General features: G+C 52.5%; 1 protein-coding gene across 1 annotated transcript in view; it reads right to left on the bottom strand.

The window, feature by feature from the left end:
- Window positions 1–23,231, bottom strand: part of phf24 (PHD finger protein 24) — a 135,667-nt gene that overhangs the window by 40,018 nt on the left and 72,418 nt on the right. Inside the window, exons 5-7 of the mRNA XM_072515642.1 lie at window positions 20,162–20,364; window positions 19,038–19,204; window positions 13,490–13,591 (exon numbers count right to left, since the gene is read on the bottom strand). Coding sequence (XP_072371743.1) covers window positions 13,490–13,591; window positions 19,038–19,204; window positions 20,162–20,364 — 472 coding nt within the window. The remainder of the gene's footprint in view (window positions 1–13,489; window positions 13,592–19,037; window positions 19,205–20,161; window positions 20,365–23,231) is intronic.

The raw sequence follows: 23,231 nt of genomic DNA, 5'->3' as shown, positions 1-23,231 counted from the left end.
ATCACAGTGAAGCAGTCTGGGAAGAGCGTCCTGCAGTCAGCATCACAGTGAAGCAGTCTGGGAAGAGCATCCTGCAGTCAGCATCTTAGTGAAGCAGTCTGGGATGAGTGTCCCCGAGTCAGCGTCACAGTGAAGCAGTCTGGGAACGGTGTCCTCGCAGTCAGCGTCACAGTGAAGCAGTCTGTGAAGAGTGTCCTGCAGTCAGCGTCACAGTTAAGCAGTCTGGGAAGAGCTTCCTGCAGCCAGCGTCACTGTGAAGCAGTCTGTGAAGAGCGTCCTGCAGTCAGCTTCATAGTGAAGCAGTCTGGGAAGAGTGTCCTGCAGTCAGCGTCACAGTGAAGTAGTCTGGGAAGAGTGTCCTGCAGTCAGCGTCACAGTGAAGCAGTCTGTGAAGAGCTTCCTGCAGCCAGCGTCACAGTGAAGCAGTCTGTGAATAGCGTCCTGCAGTCAGCGTCACAGTGAAGCAGTCTGGGAAGTGTATCGTGCAGTCAGCATTACAGTGAAGCAGTCTGGAAAGAGTGTCCTGCAGTCAGCGTCACAGTGAAGCAGCCTGGGAAGAGTATCGTGCTGTCAGCATTACAGTGAAGCAGTCTGGGAAGAGTGTCCTGCAACCAGCGTCACAGTGAAGCAGTCTGGGAAGAGTATCGTGCAGTCAGCATTACAGTGAAGCAGTCTGGGAAGAGTGTCCTGCAGTCAGCGTCATAGTGAAGCAGTATGGGAAGAGCGTCCTGCAGTCAGCATCTTAGTGAAGCAGTCTGGGAAGAGCGTCCTGCAGTCAGCATCACAGTGAAGCAGTCTGGGAAGAGTGTCCTGCAGCCAGCATCTTAGTGAAGCAGTCTGGGAAGAGCTTCCTGCAGTCAGCATCTTAGTGAAGCAGTCTGGGAAGAGCGTCCTGCAGTCAGTATCACAGTGAAGCAGTCTGGGAAGAGCGTCCTGCAGTCAGCATCACAGTGAAGCAGTCTGGGAAGAGCATCCTGCAGTCAGCATCTTAGTGAAGCAGTCTGGGATGAGTGTCCCCGAGTCAGCGTCACAGTGAAGCAGTCTGGGAACGGTGTCCTCGCAGTCAGCGTCACAGTGAAGCAATCTGGGAACAGTGTCCTCACAGTCAGCGTCACAGTGAAGCAGTCTGGGAATGGTGTCCTCACAGTCAGCGTCACAGTGAAGCAGTCTGGGAAGAGTATCGTGCAGTCAGCATTACAGTGAAGCAGTCTGGGAAGAGTGTCCTGCAGTCAGCGTCATAGTGAAGCAGTATGGGAAGAGCGTCCTGCAGTCAGCATCATAGTGAAGCAGTCTGGGAAGAGCGTCCTGCAGTCAGCATCACAGTGAAGCAGTCTGGGAAGAGTGTCCTGCAGTCAGCATCTTAGTGAAGCAGTCTGGGAAGAGCTTCCTGCAGTCAGCATCTTAGTGAAGCAGTCTGGGAAGAGCGTCCTGCAGTCAGTATCACAGTGAAGCAGTCTGGGAAGAGCGTCCTGCAGTCAGCATCACAGTGAAGCAGTCTGGGAAGAGCATCCTGCAGTCAGCATCTTAGTGAAGCAGTCTGGGATGAGTGTCCCCGAGTCAGCGTCACAGTGAAGCAGTCTGGGAACGGTGTCCTCGCAGTCAGCGTCACAGTGAAGCAATCTGGGAACAGTGTCCTCACAGTCAGCGTCACAGTGAAGCAGTCTGAGAATGGTGTCCTCACAGTCAGCGTCACAGTGAAGCAGTCTGGGAATGGTGTCCTCACAGTCAGCGTCACAGTGAAGCAGTCTGTGAAGAGTGTCCTGCAGTCAGCGTCACAGTTAAGCAGTCTGGGAAGAGCTTCCTGCAGCCAGCGTCACTGTGAAGCAGTCTGTGAAGAGCGTCCTGCAGTCAGCTTCATAGTGAAGCAGTCTGGGAAGAGCGTCCTGCAGTCAGCGTCACAGTGAAGCAGTCTGGGAAGAGTGTCCTGCAGTCAGCGTCACAGTGAAGTAGTCTGGGAAGAGTGTCCTGCAGTCAGCGTCACAGTGAAGCAGTCTGTGAAGAGCTTCCTGCAGCCAGCGTCACAGTGAAGCAGTCTGGGAAGTGTATCGTGCAGTCAGCATTACAGTGAAGCAGTCTGGAAAGAGTGTCCTGCAGTTAGCGTCACAGTGAAGCAGTCTGGGAAGAGTATCTTGCAGCCAGCATCACAGTGAAGCAGTCTGGGAAGAGCGTGCTGCAGTCAGCGTCACAGTGAAGCAGTCTGTGAAGAGTGTCCTGCAGTCAGCGTCACAGTTAAGCAGTCTGGGAAGAGCTTCCTGCAGCCAGCGTCACTGTGAAGCAGTCTGTGAAGAGCGTCCTGCAGTCAGCTTCATAGTGAAGCAGTCTGGGAAGAGTGTCCTGCAGTCAGCGTCACAGTGAAGTAGTCTGGGAAGAGTGTCCTGCAGTCAGCGTCACAGTGAAGCAGTCTGTGAAGAGCTTCCTGCAGCCAGCGTCACAGTGAAGCAGTCTGTGAATAGCGTCCTGCAGTCAGCGTCACAGTGAAGCAGTCTGGGAAGTGTATCGTGCAGTCAGCATTACAGTGAAGCTGTCTGGAAAGAGTGTCCTGCAGTCAGCGTCACAGTGAAGCAGCCTGGGAAGAGTATCGTGCTGTCAGCATTACAGTGAAGCAGTCTGGGAAGAGTGTCCTGCAGTCAGCGTCAAGGTAAAGCAGTCTGGGAAGAGCTTCCTGCAGTCAGTATCACAGTGAAGCAGTCTGGGAAGAGTGTTTTGCAGTCAGCGTCAAGGTAAAGCAGTCTGGGAAGAGCTTCCTGCAGTCAGTATCACAGTGAAGCAGTCTGGGAAGAGTGTCCTGCAGTCAGCGTCAAGGTAAAGCAGTCTGGGTAGAGCTTCCTGCAGTCAGCATCACAGTGAAGCAGTCTGGGAAGAGTGTCCTGCAGTCAGTATCACAGTGAAGCAGTCTGGGAAGAGCGTCCTGCAGTAAGCACCTTAGTGAAGCAGTCTGGGAAGAGCGTCCTGCAGTCAGCGTCACAGTGAAGCAGTCTGGGAAGAGTGTCCTGCAGCCAGCGTCACAGTGAAGCAGTCTGTGAATAGCGTCCTGCAGTCAGCGTCACAGTGAAGCAGTCAGGGAAGTGTATCGTGCAGTCAGCATTACAGTGAAGCAGTCTGGAAAGAGTGTCCTGCAGTCAGCGTCACAGTGAAGCAGCCTGGGAAGAGTATCGTGCTGTCAGCATTACAGTGAAGCAGTCTGGGAAGAGTGTCCTGCAACCAGCGTCACAGTGAAGCAGTCTGGGAAGAGTATCGTGCAGTCAGCATTACAGTGAAGCAGTCTGGGAAGAGTGTCCTGCAGTCAGCGTCATAGTGAAGCAGTATGGGAAGAGCGTCCTTCAGTCAGCATCTTAGTGAAGCAGTCTGGGAAGAGCGTCCTGCAGTCAGCATCACAGTGAAGCAGTCTGGGAAGAGTGTCCTGCAGTCAGCATCTTAGTGAAGCAGTCTGGGAAGAGCTTCCTGCAGTCAGCATCTTAGTGAAGCAGTCTGGGAAGAGCGTGCTGCAGTCAGCGTCACAGTGAAGCAGTCTGTGAAGAGTGTCCTGCAGTCAGCGTCACAGTTAAGCAGTCTGGGAAGAGCTTCCTGCAGCCAGCGTCACTGTGAAGCAGTCTGTGAAGAGCGTCCTGCAGTCAGCTTCATAGTGAAGCAGTCTGGGAAGAGTGTCCTGCAGTCAGCGTCACAGTGAAGTAGTCTGGGAAGAGTGTCCTGCAGTCAGCGTCACAGTGAAGCAGTCTGTGAAGAGCTTCCTGCAGCCAGCGTCACAGTGAAGCAGTCTGTGAATAGCGTCCTGCAGTCAGCGTCACAGTGAAGCAGTCTGGGAAGTGTATCGTGCAGTCAGCATTACAGTGAAGCTGTCTGGAAAGAGTGTCCTGCAGTCAGCGTCACAGTGAAGCAGCCTGGGAAGAGTATCGTGCTGTCAGCATTACAGTGAAGCAGTCTGGGAAGAGTGTCCTGCAGTCAGCGTCAAGGTAAAGCAGTCTGGGAAGAGCTTCCTGCAGTCAGTATCACAGTGAAGCAGTCTGGGAAGAGTGTTTTGCAGTCAGCGTCAAGGTAAAGCAGTCTGGGAAGAGCTTCCTGCAGTCAGTATCACAGTGAAGCAGTCTGGGAAGAGTGTCCTGCAGTCAGCGTCAAGGTAAAGCAGTCTGGGTAGAGCTTCCTGCAGTCAGCATCACAGTGAAGCAGTCTGGGAAGAGTGTCCTGCAGTCAGTATCACAGTGAAGCAGTCTGGGAAGAGCGTCCTGCAGTAAGCACCTTAGTGAAGCAGTCTGGGAAGAGCGTCCTGCAGTCAGCGTCACAGTGAAGCAGTCTGGGAAGAGTGTCCTGCAGCCAGCGTCACAGTGAAGCAGTCTGTGAATAGCGTCCTGCAGTCAGCGTCACAGTGAAGCAGTCAGGGAAGTGTATCGTGCAGTCAGCATTACAGTGAAGCAGTCTGGAAAGAGTGTCCTGCAGTCAGCGTCACAGTGAAGCAGCCTGGGAAGAGTATCGTGCTGTCAGCATTACAGTGAAGCAGTCTGGGAAGAGTGTCCTGCAACCAGCGTCACAGTGAAGCAGTCTGGGAAGAGTATCGTGCAGTCAGCATTACAGTGAAGCAGTCTGGGAAGAGTGTCCTGCAGTCAGCGTCATAGTGAAGCAGTATGGGAAGAGCGTCCTTCAGTCAGCATCTTAGTGAAGCAGTCTGGGAAGAGCGTCCTGCAGTCAGCATCACAGTGAAGCAGTCTGGGAAGAGTGTCCTGCAGTCAGCATCTTAGTGAAGCAGTCTGGGAAGAGCTTCCTGCAGTCAGCATCTTAGTGAAGCAGTCTGGGAAGAGCGTCCTGCAGTCAGTATCACAGTGAAGCAGTCTGGGAAGAGCGTCCTGCAGTCAGCATCACAGTGAAGCAGTCTGGGAAGAGCATCCTGCAGTCAGCATCTTAGTGAAGCAGTCTGGGATGAGTGTCCCCGAGTCAGCGTCACAGTGAAGCAGTCTGGGAACGGTGTCCTCGCAGCCAGCGTCACAGTGAAGCAATCTGGGAACAGTGTCCTCACAGTCAGCGTCACAGTGAAGCAGTCTGGGAAGAGCTTCCTGCAGTCAGCATCTTAGTGAAGCAGTCTGGGAAGAGCGTCCTGCAGTCAGTATCACAGTGAAGCAGTCTGGGAAGAGCGTCCTGCAGTCAGCATCACAGTGAAGCAGTCTGTGAAGAGCGTCCTGCTGTCAGTGTCATAGTGAAGCAGTCTGGGAAGAGTGTCCTGCAGTCAGTATCACAGTGAAGCAGTCTGGGAAGAGCTTCCTGCAGTCAGCATCACAGTGAAATAGTCTGGGAAGAGTATCGTGCAGTCAGCATTACAGTGAAGCAGTCTGGGAAGTGTGTCCTGCAGTCAGCGTTACAGTGAAGCAGTCTGTGAAGAGCGTCCTGCTGTCAGTGTCATAGTGAAGCAGTCTGGGAAGAGTGTCCTGCAGTCAGTGTCACAATGAAGCAGTCTGGGAAGAGTGTGCCACAGTCAGCATTACAGTAAAGCAGTCTGGGAAGAGTGTCCTGCAGTCAGGATTACAGTGAAGAAGTCTGGGATGAGTGTCCTGCAGTCAGCGTCACAGTGAAGCAGTCTGGGAAGAGTGTCCCGTAGTCAGAATCGAAATGAAGCAGTTTCGGAAGTGTACCCTGCAGTCAGCGTCACAGTGAAGGAGTCTGGGAAGAGCGTCCTGCAGTCAGCTTCACAGGAAAGCAGCCTGGAAGAGTGTCCTGCAGTCAGTGTCACAGTGAAGCAGTCTGGGAAGTGCTTCCTGAATCAGTGTCACAGTGAAGCTGTCTGGGAAGAGCATCCTGCATCAACATCACAGTGAAGCAGTCTGGGAAGAGTATCCTGCAGTCAGCATCACAGTGAAGCAGGTTGGGAAGAGTGTCCTGCAGCCAGCATCACAGTGAAGCAGTCTGGGAAGAGCGTGTTGCAGTCAGCGCCATAGTGAAGCAGTCTGGGAAGAGCGTCCTGCAGTCAGCGGCACAGTTGAGCAGTCTGGGAAGAGCTTCCTGCAGCCAGCGTCACAGTGAAGCTGTCTGGGAAGAGTGTCCTGCAGTCAGCGTCACAGTGAAGCAGTCTGGGAAGAGTGTCCTACAGTCAGCATCACAATGAAGCAGTCTGGGAACAGTGTCCTCCAGTCAGCGTCACAGTGAAGCAGTCTGGGAAGAGTATCGTGCAGTCAGCATTACAGTGAAGTAGTCTGGGAAGAGTGTCCTGCAGTCAGCGTCACAGTGAAGCAGTCTGGGAAGAGTATCGTGCAGTCAGCATTACAGTGAAGCAGTCTGGGAAGTGTGTCCTGCAGTCAGCATCACAGTGAAGCAGTCTTAGAAGTGTGTCCTGCAGTCAGCGTTACAGTGAAGCTGTCTGTGAAGAGCGTCCTGCTGTCAGTGTCATAGTGAAGCAGTCTGGGAAGGGCTTCCTGCAGTCAGTATCACAGTGAAGCAGTCTGGGAAGAGTGTCCTGCAGTCAGCGTCACAGTGAAGCAGGCTGTGAAGAGCGTCCTGCAGTCAGTATCACAGTGAAGCAGTCTGGGAAGAGTGTCCTGCAGTCAGCGTCACAGTGAAGCAGTCTGGGAAGAGTGTCCTGCAGTCAGCGTCACAGTGAAGCAGTCTGGGAAGAGTGTCCTGCAGTCAGCATCACAGTGAGGCAGTCTGGGAAGAGCGTCCTACAGTCAGCATCACAGTGAAGCAGTCTGGGAAGAGTGTCCTGCAGTCAGCATTACAGTGAAGCAGTCTGGGAAGAGTGTCCTGCAGTCAGCGTCACAGTGAAGCAGTCTGGGAAGAGTGTCCTGCAGTCAGTATCACAGTGAAGCAGTCTGGGAAGAGTGTCCTGCAGTCAGCATTACAGTAAAGCAGTCCGGGAAGAGTGTCCTGCAGTCAGCGTCACAGTGAAGCAGTCTGGGAAGAGTGTCCTGCAGTCAGTGTCACGGTGCAGCAGTCTGGGAAGAGTGTCCTGCAGTCAGTGTCACGGTGAAGCAGTCTGGTAAGAGTGTCTTGCAGTCAGTATCACAGTGAAGCAGTCTAGGAAGAGTGTCCTGCAGTCAGCGTCACAGTGAAGCAGTCTGGGAAGAGTGTCCTGCAGTCAGTGTCACGGTGAAGCAGTCTGGGAAGAGTGTCCTGCAGTCAGTGTCACGGTGAAGCAGTCTGGGAAGAGTGTCTTGCAGTCAGTATCACAGTGAAGCAGTCTGGGAAGAGCGTCCTGCAGTCAGCATCACAGTGAAGCAGTCTGGGAAGAGCGTCCTGCAGTCAGCATCACAGTGAAGCAGTCTGGGAAGAGTGTCCTGCAGACAGTATCACAGTGAAGCAGTCTGGGAACAGTGTCCTGCAGTCAGCGTCACAGTGAGGCAGTCTGGGAAGAGTGTCCTGCAGTCAGCGTCACAGTGAAGCAATCTGGGAAGATCGTCCTGCAGTCAGCGTCACAGTGAAGCAGTCTGGGAACAGCGTCCTGCAGTCAGCGTCATAGTGAAGCAGTCTGGGAAGAGTGTCCTGCAGTCAGCATCACAGTGAAGCAATCTGGGAAGAGCGTCCTGCAGTCAGCGTCACAGTGAAGCAGTCTGGGAAGAGCGTCCTGCAGTCAGCATTACAGTGAAGCAGTCTGGGAAGAGTGTCCTGCAGTCAGCATCTTAGTGAAGCAGTCTGGGAAGAGCGTCCTGCAGTCAGCATCTTAGTGAAGCAGTCTGGGAAGAGCGTCCTGCAGTCAGCATCACAGTGTAGCAGTCTGGGAAGAGTGTCCTGCAGTCAGCATCTTAGTGAAGCAGTCTGGGAAGAGCTTCCTGCAGTCAGCATCTTAGTGAAGCAGCCTGGGAAGAGCGTCCTGCAGTCAGTATCACAGTGAAGCAGTCTGGGAAGAGCGTCCTGCAGTCAGCATCACAGTGAAGCAGTCTGGGAAGAGCATCCTGCAGTCAGCATCTTAGTGAAGCAGTCTGGGATGAGTGTCCCCGAGTCAGCGTCACAGTGAAGCAGTCTGGGAACGGTGTCCTCGCAGTCAGCGTCACAGTGAAGCAGTCTGTGAAGAGTGTCCTGCAGTCAGCGTCACGGTTAAGCAGTCTGGGAAGAGCTTCCTGCAGCCAGCGTCACTGTGAAGCAGTCTGTGAAGAGCGTCCTGCAGTCAGCTTCATAGTGAAGCAGTCTGGGAAGAGTGTCCTGCAGTCAGCGTCACAGTGAAGTAGTCTGGGAAGAGTGTCCTGCAGTCAGCGTCACAGTGAAGCAGTCTGTGAAGAGCTTCCTGCAGCCAGCGTCACAGTGAAGCAGTCTGTGAATAGCGTCCTGCAGTCAGCGTCACAGTGAAGCAGTCTGGGAAGTGTATCGTGCAGTCAGCATTACAGTGAAGCAGTCTGGAAAGAGTGTCCTGCAGTCAGCGTCACAGTGAAGCAGCCTGGGAAGAGTATCGTGCTGTCAGCATTACAGTGAAGCAGTCTGGGAAGAGTGTCCTGCAACCAGCGTCACAGTGAAGCAGTCTGGGAAGAGTATCGTGCAGTCAGCATTACAGTGAAGCAGTCTGGGAAGAGTGTCCTGCAGTCAGCGTCATAGTGAAGCAGTATGGGAAGAGCGTCCTGCAGTCAGCATCTTAGTGAAGCAGTCTGGGAAGAGCGTCCTGCAGTCAGCATCACAGTGAAGCAGTCTGGGAAGAGTGTCCTGCAGCCAGCATCTTAGTGAAGCAGTCTGGGAAGAGCTTCCTGCAGTCAGCATCTTAGTGAAGCAGTCTGGGAAGAGCGTCCTGCAGTCAGTATCACAGTGAAGCAGTCTGGGAAGAGCGTCCTGCAGTCAGCATCACAGTGAAGCAGTCTGGGAAGAGCATCCTGCAGTCAGCATCTTAGTGAAGCAGTCTGGGATGAGTGTCCCCGAGTCAGCGTCACAGTGAAGCAGTCTGGGAACGGTGTCCTCGCAGTCAGCGTCACAGTGAAGCAATCTGGGAACAGTGTCCTCACAGTCAGCGTCACAGTGAAGCAGTCTGGGAATGGTGTCCTCACAGTCAGCGTCACAGTGAAGCAGTCTGGGAAGAGTATCGTGCAGTCAGCATTACAGTGAAGCAGTCTGGGAAGAGTGTCCTGCAGTCAGCGTCATAGTGAAGCAGTATGGGAAGAGCGTCCTGCAGTCAGCATCATAGTGAAGCAGTCTGGGAAGAGCGTCCTGCAGTCAGCATCACAGTGAAGCAGTCTGGGAAGAGTGTCCTGCAGTCAGCATCTTAGTGAAGCAGTCTGGGAAGAGCTTCCTGCAGTCAGCATCTTAGTGAAGCAGTCTGGGAAGAGCGTCCTGCAGTCAGTATCACAGTGAAGCAGTCTGGGAAGAGCGTCCTGCAGTCAGCATCACAGTGAAGCAGTCTGGGAAGAGCATCCTGCAGTCAGCATCTTAGTGAAGCAGTCTGGGATGAGTGTCCCCGAGTCAGCGTCACAGTGAAGCAGTCTGGGAACGGTGTCCTCGCAGTCAGCGTCACAGTGAAGCAATCTGGGAACAGTGTCCTCACAGTCAGCGTCACAGTGAAGCAGTCTGAGAATGGTGTCCTCACAGTCAGCGTCACAGTGAAGCAGTCTGGGAATGGTGTCCTCACAGTCAGCGTCACAGTGAAGCAGTCTGTGAAGAGTGTCCTGCAGTCAGCGTCACAGTTAAGCAGTCTGGGAAGAGCTTCCTGCAGCCAGCGTCACTGTGAAGCAGTCTGTGAAGAGCGTCCTGCAGTCAGCTTCATAGTGAAGCAGTCTGGGAAGAGCGTCCTGCAGTCAGCGTCACAGTGAAGCAGTCTGGGAAGAGTGTCCTGCAGTCAGCGTCACAGTGAAGTAGTCTGGGAAGAGTGTCCTGCAGTCAGCGTCACAGTGAAGCAGTCTGTGAAGAGCTTCCTGCAGCCAGCGTCACAGTGAAGCAGTCTGGGAAGTGTATCGTGCAGTCAGCATTACAGTGAAGCAGTCTGGAAAGAGTGTCCTGCAGTTAGCGTCACAGTGAAGCAGTCTGGGAAGAGTATCTTGCAGCCAGCATCACAGTGAAGCAGTCTGGGAAGAGCGTGCTGCAGTCAGCGTCACAGTGAAGCAGTCTGTGAAGAGTGTCCTGCAGTCAGCGTCACAGTTAAGCAGTCTGGGAAGAGCTTCCTGCAGCCAGCGTCACTGTGAAGCAGTCTGTGAAGAGCGTCCTGCAGTCAGCTTCATAGTGAAGCAGTCTGGGAAGAGTGTCCTGCAGTCAGCGTCACAGTGAAGTAGTCTGGGAAGAGTGTCCTGCAGTCAGCGTCACAGTGAAGCAGTCTGTGAAGAGCTTCCTGCAGCCAGCGTCACAGTGAAGCAGTCTGTGAATAGCGTCCTGCAGTCAGCGTCACAGTGAAGCAGTCTGGGAAGTGTATCGTGCAGTCAGCATTACAGTGAAGCTGTCTGGAAAGAGTGTCCTGCAGTCAGCGTCACAGTGAAGCAGCCTGGGAAGAGTATCGTGCTGTCAGCATTACAGTGAAGCAGTCTGGGAAGAGTGTCCTGCAGTCAGCGTCAAGGTAAAGCAGTCTGGGAAGAGCTTCCTGCAGTCAGTATCACAGTGAAGCAGTCTGGGAAGAGTGTTTTGCAGTCAGCGTCAAGGTAAAGCAGTCTGGGAAGAGCTTCCTGCAGTCAGTATCACAGTGAAGCAGTCTGGGAAGAGTGTCCTGCAGTCAGCGTCAAGGTAAAGCAGTCTGGGTAGAGCTTCCTGCAGTCAGCATCACAGTGAAGCAGTCTGGGAAGAGTGTCCTGCAGTCAGTATCACAGTGAAGCAGTCTGGGAAGAGCGTCCTGCAGTAAGCACCTTAGTGAAGCAGTCTGGGAAGAGCGTCCTGCAGTCAGCGTCACAGTGAAGCAGTCTGGGAAGAGTGTCCTGCAGCCAGCGTCACAGTGAAGCAGTCTGTGAATAGCGTCCTGCAGTCAGCGTCACAGTGAAGCAGTCAGGGAAGTGTATCGTGCAGTCAGCATTACAGTGAAGCAGTCTGGAAAGAGTGTCCTGCAGTCAGCGTCACAGTGAAGCAGCCTGGGAAGAGTATCGTGCTGTCAGCATTACAGTGAAGCAGTCTGGGAAGAGTGTCCTGCAACCAGCGTCACAGTGAAGCAGTCTGGGAAGAGTATCGTGCAGTCAGCATTACAGTGAAGCAGTCTGGGAAGAGTGTCCTGCAGTCAGCGTCATAGTGAAGCAGTATGGGAAGAGCGTCCTTCAGTCAGCATCTTAGTGAAGCAGTCTGGGAAGAGCGTCCTGCAGTCAGCATCACAGTGAAGCAGTCTGGGAAGAGTGTCCTGCAGTCAGCATCTTAGTGAAGCAGTCTGGGAAGAGCTTCCTGCAGTCAGCATCTTAGTGAAGCAGTCTGGGAAGAGCGTCCTGCAGTCAGTATCACAGTGAAGCAGTCTGGGAAGAGCGTCCTGCAGTCAGCATCACAGTGAAGCAGTCTGGGAAGAGCATCCTGCAGTCAGCATCTTAGTGAAGCAGTCTGGGATGAGTGTCCCCGAGTCAGCGTCACAGTGAAGCAGTCTGGGAACGGTGTCCTCGCAGCCAGCGTCACAGTGAAGCAATCTGGGAACAGTGTCCTCACAGTCAGCGTCACAGTGAAGCAGTCTGGGAATGGTGTCCTCACAGTCAGCGTCACAGTGAAGCAGTCTGGGAATGGTGTCCTCACAGTCAGCGTCACAGTGAAGCAGTCTGTGAAGAGTGTCCTGCAGTCAGCGTCACAGTTAAGCAGTCTGGGAAGAGCTTCCTGCAGCCAGCGTCACTGTGAAGCAGTCTGTGAAGAGCGTCCTGCAGTCAGCTTCATAGTGAAGCAGTCTGGGAAGAGCGTCCTGCAGTCAGCGTCACAGTGAAGCAGTCTGGGAAGAGTGTCCTGCAGTCAGCGTCACAGTGAAGTAGTCTGGGAAGAGTGTCCTGCAGTCAGCGTCACAGTGAAGCAGTCTGTGAAGAGCTTCCTGCAGCCAGCGTCACAGTGAAGCAGTCTGTGAATAGCGTCCTGCAGTCAGCGTCACAGTGAAGCAGTCTGGGAAGTGTATCGTGCAGTCAGCATTACAGTGAAGCAGTCTGGAAAGAGTGTCCTGCAGTTAGCGTCACAGTGAAGCAGTCTGGGAAGAGTATCTTGCAGCCAGCATCACAGTGAAGCAGTCTGGGAAGAGCGTGCTGCAGTCAGCGTCACAGTGAAGCAGTCTGTGAAGAGTGTCCTGCAGTCAGCGTCACAGTTAAGCAGTCTGGGAAGAGCTTCCTGCAGCCAGCGTCACTGTGAAGCAGTCTGTGAAGAGCGTCCTGCAGTCAGCTTCATAGTGAAGCAGTCTGGGAAGAGTGTCCTGCAGTCAGCGTCACAGTGAAGTAGTCTGGGAAGAGTGTCCTGCAGTCAGCGTCACAGTGAAGCAGTCTGTGAAGAGCTTCCTGCAGCCAGCGTCACAGTGAAGCAGTCTGTGAATAGCGTCCTGCAGTCAGCGTCACAGTGAAGCAGTCTGGGAAGTGTATCGTGCAGTCAGCATTACAGTGAAGCAGTCTGGAAAGAGTGTCCTGCAGTCAGCGTCACAGTGAAGCAGCCTGGGAAGAGTATCGTGCTGTCAGCATTACAGTGAAGCAGTCTGGGAAGAGTGTCCTGCAACCAGCGTCACAGTGAAGCAGTCTGGGAAGAGTATCGTGCAGTCAGCATTACAGTGAAGCAGTCTGGGAAGAGTGTCCTGCAGTCAGCGTCATAGTGAAGCAGTATGGGAAGAGTGTCCTGCAGCCAGCATCACAGTGAAGCAGTCTGGGAAGAGCTTCCTGCAGTCAGCATTACAGTGAAGCAGTCTGTGAAGAGCTTGCTGCAGTCAGTATCACAGTGAAGCAGTCTGGGAAGAGTGTCCTGCAGTCAGCGTCAAGGTAAAGCAGTCTGGGAAGAGCTTCCTGCAGTCAGTATCACAGTGAAGCAGTCTGGGAAGAGTGTCCTGCAGTCAGCGTCAAGGTAAAGCAGTCTGGGAAGAGCTTCCTGCAGTCAGTATCACAGTGAAGCAGTCTGGGAAGAGTGTCCTGCAGTCAGCGTCAAGGTAAAGCAGTCTGGGTAGAGCTTCCTGCAGTCAGCATCACAGTGAAGCAGTCTGGGAAGAGTGTCCTGCAGTCAGTATCACAGTGAAGCAGTCTGGGAAGAGCGTCCTGCAGTAAGCACCTTAGTGAAGCAGTCTGGGAAGAGCGTCCTGCAGTCAGCATCACAGTGAAGCAGTCTGGTAAGAGTGTCCTGCAGTCAGCATCACAGTGAAGCAGTCTGGGACGAGTGTCCCCGAGTCAGCGTCACAGTGAAGCAATCTGGGAACAGTGTCCTCACAGTCAGCGTCACAGTGAAGCAGTCTGGGAATGGTGTCCTCACAGTCAGCATCACAGTGAAGCAGTCTGGGAATGGTGTCCTCACAGTCAGCATCACAGTGAAGCAGTCTGGGAAGAGTGTTTGGATGATTTCTACAGGTGAGCTTTTCATTGTTGAATAAATTAAAAATTTGTGATATTTTTTCTGCCTTGAAGGCGATTCCTTAATTCTATCTCCATGGATGAGCTGCCCCGTTTTGTTTCCAATGTTACAGGGGGTATGTCTGCCCACTCACCTGTTCTCCTCCTGCTCACTGCACAGCAGTGATTTGTCCTGTGACCTCCCGTGCCCTCTGCTTGCTGGGCTACTCTCCGATATGGGTCCGACGTGACTGATACTGACAAAGAAACACAAATGGCCGGTTATCATTCTCGTGACAGCAGAAACAACGTAGGAACAGGAGGAGGCCATTCAGTCCCTTGAACATGTCCTGAACAATCTTCACCAAGGTCATTGTGGGACAGGAAGGATGGAGGAGTTCGCCAGAAGCTATTTTTGGTGACCAGGGCTTGGTAGTGTAATCGAGTTAAAGGCGGGCGTGTGTTCAGCTGGTGTAAAGGTTTGAAACCTGCCACCCCGAGCGACATTACACCCATGGGAAAGGTCACAAGGGCCATAACAAAGAGTTCATGTAGATTACGCTGGATCATTGGAGGGGTATCCTTCCAGGAGTAATCGATGCTCACTGGAAATGGTCTTCAATCGCCATTATGAAAACGGCATCCTTCGAGAGAACCATAGCAACACTGGGTGAGAATTTTGCAAGATTCGGTTGCCATGAACAACTTGTTCGTGACAATGGGCCACACAGTACATTTTTCAAGAATTCAAAAATTATCTAAAGGAGAATGGAATCCAACACCTCCAATTTATTCCTTATTCTCCTGCCACACAGAAAATGTTTTATTCGGACAATGAAACATTCATTGAAGGTAACTTGTGAGCAAGCAACGTTGTCAAAACGACTAAGCCAATTCCAGATGACACACAGGAATACAACATAGAATCATAGAATCCATTCAGTGCACAAGGAGGCCATTCGGCCCATTGAGTCCACACCCACCCTCTGAAAGAGCACCCTGCCTAGGCCCATGCCCCCGCTTCATTCCCATTATCCCACCTAACCTTTTGGACACTTAAGGGCCAATTCAACTAACCTACGCATCTTCGGACTGCGGGAGGAAACCGGAGCGGCCGGACGAAATCCACGCAGACACGGGGAGAACGTGCAGACTCCACCCAAGGCCGGACTTGAAAACGGGTCCCTGGCGCTGTGAGACAGCAGTGCTAACCACTGTGCCCCGAGCTTCATAAAACCAGAGCTTCGTAAAACTGCAATGTAACTTCCACCCCTTTACATACGAACATAGGCCACTATATGGAGGCAATAGCATTGTGGTATTGTGTCTGGATTAGAAACCCAGGCAGGTGATGGAATTTAAACTCAATAAAACATCTGGAATTAAAAGTCTGATGATGATGATCATGAAACCATTGTCGTTAAAAAAACAAAACATCAGGGGCGGGATTCTCCGACACCCCGCCGGGTCGGAGAATCGCCGGGGGCTGGAGTGAATCACGTCCCCGCCGGTTGCCGAATTCTCTGGAGCGATATTCGGCAGGGGTGGGAATCGCGCCGCGCCGGTTGGCGGGCCACCACCCCCGGCGATTCTCCGGCCCGCGATGGGCCGAAGTCCCGCCGCTATCAACCCACGCCAGCCGGCGTGGATTGAACCACCTTTGGGACGGCGGGACAAGGCGGCGCGGGCAGGCTCCGGGGTCCTGGGGGGGGGGGGGCGCGGGGCGATCTGGCCCCGGGGGGTGCCCCCATGGTGGCCTGGCCCGCGATCGGGGCCCACCGATCTGCGGGCGGGCCTGTGTCGTGGGGGCACTCTTTTCCTTCCACCTTCGCCATGGTCTCCACCATGGCTGAGGCGGAAGAGACCCCCTCCACTGCGCATGCGCGGGGATGCCGTGAGCGGCCACTGATGCTCCCGCGCATGCGCCGCACGAGTCAGTTTTGCGCCAGCTGGCGGGGCACTAAAGGCCTTTCCTGCCAGTTGGCGGGGCGGAAATCAGTCCGGCGCGGGCCTAGCCCCTCAAGGTGAGGGCTCGGCCCCTCAAGATGCGGAGGATTCCACACCTTTGGGGCGGCGCGATGCCGGACTGATTCGCGCCGTTTTGGCGCCGGTCGGCGGACATCGCCCCGATTTCGGACAATGCCGCCCCAGGTTCACTAATGTCCTTTGGAGAAGGAATCTGCCGCCCATACCTGGTCTGGCCTACATGTGACTCCAGACCCACAGCAATGGGGTTGACTCTTAACTCCCCCCTCGAGGCCAATTAGGGATGGGCAATAAATACAGACACAGCCTGTGATGCCTGCGATGCACACGTCCCATGAACGAATAAAAAAAAACCTCAGACTAGAGTCTGATTTTAACCTCGTCTCCAGATTGCTGCCTACCCCGATAACCGTGTGACTCTCTTGTTAGTCAAGAATCTATGTACCTCTGCCTTAAAGATACTGAATGACCCGGTCAGTCTCCACCGCTCTCTGGTAAGAGAGTTCCAAAGATTCACAGCCATCGGAGGGAGAGAAATTCATCACATCTTTATTTTAAATAGGAGACCCTTTATTTATAAACTCTATCCCCCAGGTTCTGGTCTCTTCCACCAAAGGAAACATCCGTTCAGCTTTCACCCTGTCAAGTCCCCTCAGAATCTTTTGTTTCAATAAGATCACCTCTCAATCTTCTAAACTCCAGGGGATACAGACCCAACCTGTCCAACTTTTCCGCATAAGATAACCCTCCATCACAGGTATCAGTTGAGTGAATCTTCTCGGAACTGTATCGAATGTCTTTAAAAATGAAAATCGCTCATTGTCACAAGTAGGCTTCAAATGGGGGGGGGGGGGAAATCGAAAATAACAGCTTTGGGCTTCCCAATATTTAATTGAAGGAAATTTCTGCTCATCTGGCACTGGATGTGGGAGAAGCATCCTGGGAATTTGGCGAGCGTGGAGGAGTGGAGAGAGGTGGGAGAGAGGTGAAGCTGGATCACGTCAGTGTCGATGTGAAATCGATCAGTGTTTTCGGATGATTCTGCCGAGGGGCAGTGTGAGGATGAGAAACAATTCGAGTGTGAACGCATTGACAGGTCCTCATGTCATTGATAAATTCGGGATAAAGTGACAGCGTAATTAAGCATAATTATGCCATCGCGCTTATTATGGTAATGAGCAAATTAAAAAGTCAGGCGTGTTGCGCTAGAAAGTTACAATTGCTTCAGTCATGAAGCACTCATGTCCTGTCTCACTAATGGATGGAAAACAATTCAACCTTTGTTGACAGGTGCAAAAGGGCCAAATGTAAAATTAAACCCGACAAACTCTGTCCGATTTGCAGCTTTGACTGAGCAAACGCAATGTGACACGACACGGTGGGAAGGCTGTAACGAAAGGTATATTGCGATGCGAACCGAGTCTAAACAGAGCGGGTACCCTACTGGTAAGGTCACTGGATGAGTGGCAGTTCTAGAGCACTCGTGAAATTTAAATTCCAATTAGCAGGGATGGCCCAGTAGCACATTGGTTAGCACTGTTGCCTCACAGCGGCAGGGTCCCAGGTTCGATTCCCGGCTTGGCTGACTGACTGTGCGGAGTCTGCACGTTCCCCCCGTGTATGCGTGGGTTTCCCGGTTGCTCCGGTTTCCTCCCAGAAGTCATGAAAGACATGGGGCGGGATTCTCCGGCCCCGCGCCGGGCCCCCCCCCCAATCCCGCGCCGGCCCCCCCCCCCCCCCCCCCCCCCCGGACGATTCTCCACACTCGATGGGCCGAATGCCCACCGAGTTCGGCCGAGTCCCGCCGCCGTCGTTGGTGTGCGGTCCTACCCGGCAGGGACCTCAGCGTTCATGTGGCTGGCCTGGTGGGGGGGGGGGGGGGGGGGGAGGGGGTATCCGACTCCGGGGGTGGGGGGGGGGTCCTCAACGGTGGCCTTGCCCGTGATTGGGGCCTACCGATCAGCGGGCAGGCAAATCCCGGGAGGGGGGCCTATGTTCCTCCGCGCCAGGCCCCTGTAGGGCTCCGGCATGTTGCCCGGGGGCGGAGAAGGCAGTACCTGCGCATGCACAGACTCGCGCCGCCCGAGCTGGTGCCCGTATCGGCAGCTGCAGCTGCCTAAAGCGCTCCAGTGCCATGCTGGCAACCTGTGTGGTGCAGGATCGCTGCTCCCAGCGGTCCGCTGACGCCGTCGGAAAACGCTCCGGCATTTACAATAGCGTCAACACTCTGCCGCTGCATCGGAGAATCCCACCCAGGGTGTTAGGTGAATTGGGCATTCTGAACAAGACCATAAGCCCATATGATGTGGGAGCCGACGGAGGTCATTCAGCCCATCAAATCTTCTCCACCAGTCAATGAGATCATGGCTGATCTGATATAATCCTGAGCTGTACTTTCCCGCCTTATCCCCATAACCCTCGATTCCCTCACTGATTAAAAATCTGTCCATCTCAGCCTTGAACATACTTAACGACCCGGCCTCGACAGCTCTCTGCGGTAAAGAATCCCACAGATTCACTCCCCTCTGAGAGAAGAAATTCCTCCTCATCTCTGTCTGAAATGGGCGACCCCCTCACTCTGAGATTGTGCCCTCTGGGCCTAGACTCTCCCACAAGGGGAAACAACCTCTCAGCATCTGCCGTCCGTCCTGGAGTGGTTACTCGGCCATTTCAGAGGGCAGTTCAGAGTCGACCACATTGCTGTGGGTCTGGAGTCACATGTAGGTCAGACCGAGTAAGGACGGCAGATTTCTCTCCCTTAAAGGGCATTAGTGAACCAGGTGTCTTTTTTTTTTTACAACAGTTCAACAGATTAATTGTCATTCGTTCTTGTTCCAAAACACCTTCTTCCAGTTATATTTAAATTAATTGGATTTTAATTCTCGGTGTGCTATGATGGGATTCGAACTTATCTCACTTTAAATTGGTAACATAGGGCGCGATTCTCCCCTACCCGGCGGGGCGGGGGTTCCGGTGTAATGGAGTGGCGGGAACCACTCCGGTGTCGGGCCGCCCCAAAGGTGCGGACGTCTCCGCACCTTTAGGGGCCAAGCCCTCACCTTGAGGAGCTAGGCCCGTGCCGGAGCGGTTTCCACTCCACCGGCTGGCGGGAAAGGCCTTTGGCGCCACGCCAGCCGGGGCCGAAAGGACTTCACCGGGCGACGCATGCGCGGGAGCGTCAGCGGCTGCTGACGTCATCCCCGCGCATGGGCAGAAGGGGGGGTCTCTTCCGCCTCCGCCATAGTGAAGACCATGGCGAAGGCAGAAGCAAAAGAGTGCCCCCACGGCACAGGCCCGCCCGCGGATCGGTGGGCCCCGATCGCGGGCCAGGCCACCGTGGGGGCACCTCCCGGGGCCAGATCACACCGTGCACCCCCCCAGGACCCCGGAGCCTGCCCGCGCCACCTTGTCCCGCCGTTCAAAAGGTGGTTTAATCCACGCCGGCGGGAGAGGGTTGACAGCGGCGGGACTTCGGCCCATCGCGGGCCGGAGAATCGCCTGGGGTGGGCCCGCCGACCGGCGCGGCGCGATTCCCGCCCCCGCCGAATCTCTGGTGGCGGAGAATTCGGGACACGGCGGGGGCGGGATTCACGCCAGCCCCCGGCGATTCTCCGACCCGGTGGGGGGGGGCGGAGAATCGCGCCCATAGTCACCATGCCATGGTGCCCCAGTTAAAGCTGATCTCCCTGTAATTCAGTCAAACTGCAATGTTCTCACCTGACGTTGCACGATTGAGACTCCTTAGAGTTTTTATCGAACCAGGAATTCTGTGCTCTCTTACACTCAGTTCCCGTAATTAATCCGGTTAGGCTCTGATCTAGGCCCAGGAAGTTGCACCGAGCCCTCGCCCGCTCCTTGGCCGTCAGGAGTCTCAGCAATGAATTCTGGGGGCAAAATAAACAGGATCACCACATTGAAGGCGGCCAGGGCAGGATTGTAGAGAACATTCACCCAAACTGAAGGAAGAAAATCTCACAACAAAGAATTTCAGTTTGTATTGGGAAAGAGTCAATGGTCAGAAATCAAAGGGCGGGACTTCAGCAAGCCTCAGGAAGACTGAGGGAGAAAACAGGGAAAATCAAGGAATGGTGGCTAATTAATCTCCCTCAGCCACACACATTCCCCTCCCCACACCCACTCCCCACCTCGCCCTCCCTCACATCACCCTCCCCCACATCTCTACACCGACATTCCCCTTCCCGACATTCCCACTCCTAAATCCCCTCCCACGCAACCCCCCTCCCCCACACACCCTCCACCACAGCCCCTCTCCCATATACCGCTCCCCAACATCTACCCCCTACATTCCCACTCCCAAATCCCCTTCCCCACATCTCCTTCCCCCACAGTCCTACTCCCACATCCCCTCTTGCACATTTCCAAATCCCTCACACCCCAAATCCCCAGCAGCCCCTACCCCACATTCCATCCCCCCCAAATCACCCTCCCTGTCAACCCCCTCCCCCAAAGCCCCACATTCCCCTCCCCGTATCCCAGATCTCCTCCCACAAATCCCCTCCCCACCCCCACCACCCTCCTCCACCTCACCCTCCTCCACTTCACCCTCCTCCACCTCCTCCCCCAAATCCCCTCCTCCACCTCGGCCTCCTCCACCTCCTCCACCTCACCCTCCCCCACCTCCACCTCACCCTCCTCCACCTCACCCTCCTCCACCTCACCCTCCTCCACCTTTAGTCTTTGAGTGATATGTTCGGGGCTCCTCAGACACCCTCCGGTATTGAAGTCAAATGTTTTTGGAGGGATTTTCCTGCTGTGGGTTTATGGTTTAACTCTCGATGCAAAGCAGTCCTCTTCCACTCGAGTCCCTAACATGAACCTACCGCCGATCGGTACCTCTGAAGCACCAGTAATGACTCGTGGTAGAGGAAATCTGTCCACTCCATCTGTCCCTTCTTGTCGCCATCTAGAGCAGTGAACTGTAGCACCACTAACTCCTCCCTCTCCTCATTCATCTGCTCGTCAAAGATCTGCTTGTGAATGAAGTGCTTGTAATGGAGAAAATCATCCAACGTCAGGCAGGATTCTGCAAAACCAGGTAGAGAATTGACAGTCTGACTGGCTGCAACACCGACTATTCACCAACACACAGGGCTGCCATTCTCTCCATCATGGTTCCAAACTTTGCCAGCCACAGAGCATTGACAGGACATCCCGAGAAACACCCTGGGCGGGATTCTCCGATCCTAGGGTCATTTCCCCACGCCGGCGTTTAACGGCAGAAGAAATGGCGGAAAACGGCCACTGATTCCCTGTTTTGCTAGGGGCTAGCAAGCCGGCACCGTACAGAATCCGGCTCGAGTTGCCGATACGGCCCGGAGAATTGCAGGCCGCGCCGTGCACATGGCTCGCGGATCCGGATGCAAAATAATGCCTCCCTTTGGCTGACTCGCGTGCCCTGGACCACCCCCCCCCCCCCCCCCAGTGTCCCAAGCCCCTAATAAAGTTCCCCCCCTGCCCGCGGAACGACCCTTCCCCGACTGTGCTGGCGTTGGACTGAGTCCGCAGCCGCCACGCCGAGTTCCCGATGAATGCGACTAAATGTGACCGACGCTATCGGATTGGGACGGAACATCGGGGGGATCTCCATAATACACACAGGGGCTGTTATTCTCTATAATATAAACAGGGACTGTTATTCTCTATCATATACACAGGGGCTGTTATTCTCTATAATAGAGACAGGGGCTGTTATTCTCTATAATATAAACAGGGACTGTAATTCTCTATCATATACACAGGGGCTGTTATTCTCTATAATAGAGACAGGTGCTGTTATTCTCTATAATATATACAGGGACGGTTATTCTCGAGAATATAGACGGGGGCTGTTATTCCCAATAATACACACAGGGGCTGTTATTCTCTATAATATACAAAGGGGCTGTTATTCTCTATAATATACACACGGACTGTTATTCTCTATAATATACACAGGGGCTGTTATTCCCAATAATATACACAGAGGCTGTTATTCTCTATAATATACACTGAGATTGTTATTCTCTATAATATACACTATACACAGGGGGTGTTATTCTCTATAATATACACAGACTGTAATTCCCAATAATATACACAGGGACTGTTTTTCTCCATAATATACACAGGGACTGCTATTCTCTATAATATACACAGGGACTGTTAGTCTCTATAATATACACAGGGACTGTTATTCTCTATAATATACACAGGGTCTGTTATTCTCTATAAAATACACTGGGACTGTTATTCTCTATAATATACACAGGGACTGTTATTCTCTATAATATACACAGAGACTGTTAGTCTCTATAATATACACAGGGACTATTATTCTCTACAATATACACAGGGACTGTTAATCTCTATAATATACACTGGGACTGTTATTCTCTATAATATATACAGGGGCTGTTATTCTCTATAATATAAACAGAGGCTGTTATTCTCTATAATATACACAGGGACTGTTATTCTCTATAATATACACAGAGACTGTTATTGTCCATAATAGACATGCTGACTGTTATTCTCTATAATATACACATGGGCTGTTATTCTCTATAATATACACAAGGGCTGTTATTCTCTATAATATACACAGGTGCTGTTCATAGATCATAGAATTTACAGTGCAGAAGGAGGCCATTCGGTCCATCGAGTCGGCAACGGCTCTTGGAAAGAGCACCCCACCCAAGGTCAACACCGCCCCCCCCTTTTCCCATAACCCAGTAACCCCACCCAACACCAAGGGCAATTTTGGACACTAAGGGCAATTTATCATGGCCAATCCACCTAACCTGCACATCTTTGGACTGTGGGAGGAAACCGGAGCACCCGGAGGAAACCCACGCACACACGGGGAGGATGTGCAGACTCCGCACAGACAGTGACCCAAGCTGGAATCGAACCTGGGACCCTGGAGCTGTGAAGCAATTGTGCTATCCACAAGGCGACCGTGCTGCCCCGTGTTATTCTCTATAATATACACAGGGACTGTTATTCTCGATAATATACACAGGGACTGTTATTCCCTATAATACACACAGAGACTGTTATTCTCTATAATATACACAGGGACTGTTATTCTCTATAATATAGACGGGGGCTGTTATTCCCAATAATACACACAGGGGCTGTTATTCTCTATAATATACACGGAGATTATTATTCTCTATAATATACACTAGACACAGGGGGTGTTATTCTCTATAATACACACAGACTGTAATTCCCAATAATATACACAGGGACTGTTTTTCTCCATAATATACACAGGGGCTGTTATTCTCTATAATATACACAGGGGCTGTTATTATCTATAATATACACAGGGACTGTTATTATCTATAATATACATAGGGGCTGTTATTCTGTATAATATACAGAGGGGCAGTTATTCTCTTTAATATACACAGGGACTGTTTTCTCTATAATATACACAGGGACTGTTATTCTCTATAATATACACAAGGACTCTTATTCTCTATAATATACACAGTGTCTGTTATTCTCTATAATATACACAGGGACTGTTATTCTCTATAATATACACAGGGACTGTTATTCTCTCATATACGCAGGGGCTGCTATTCTCTATAATATACACAGAGACTGTTATTCACTATAATATACACAGGGACTGTTATTCTCTCATATACACAGGGGCTGTTATTCTCTATAACATACACAGGGTCTGTTATTCTCTATAATATACACAGGGGCTGTTATTCTCTCATATACACAGGGGCTGCTATTCTCTATAATATACACAAGGGTTGTTATTCTCTATAATATACACAGGGACTGTTATTCTCAATAATAGACACAGAGACTGTTATTCTATATAATATACACTGAGACTGTTATTGTCCATAATATACATGGTGACTGTTATTCTCTATAATATAC

This window comes from Scyliorhinus torazame, chromosome 9 (assembly GCF_047496885.1).
Source record: "Scyliorhinus torazame isolate Kashiwa2021f chromosome 9, sScyTor2.1, whole genome shotgun sequence".
Taxonomy (NCBI): Eukaryota; Metazoa; Chordata; class Chondrichthyes; order Carcharhiniformes; family Scyliorhinidae; genus Scyliorhinus; species Scyliorhinus torazame.
The sequence above is the reverse complement of the archived record's forward strand: the minus strand, read 5'-3'. Positions and strand labels throughout refer to the sequence as shown.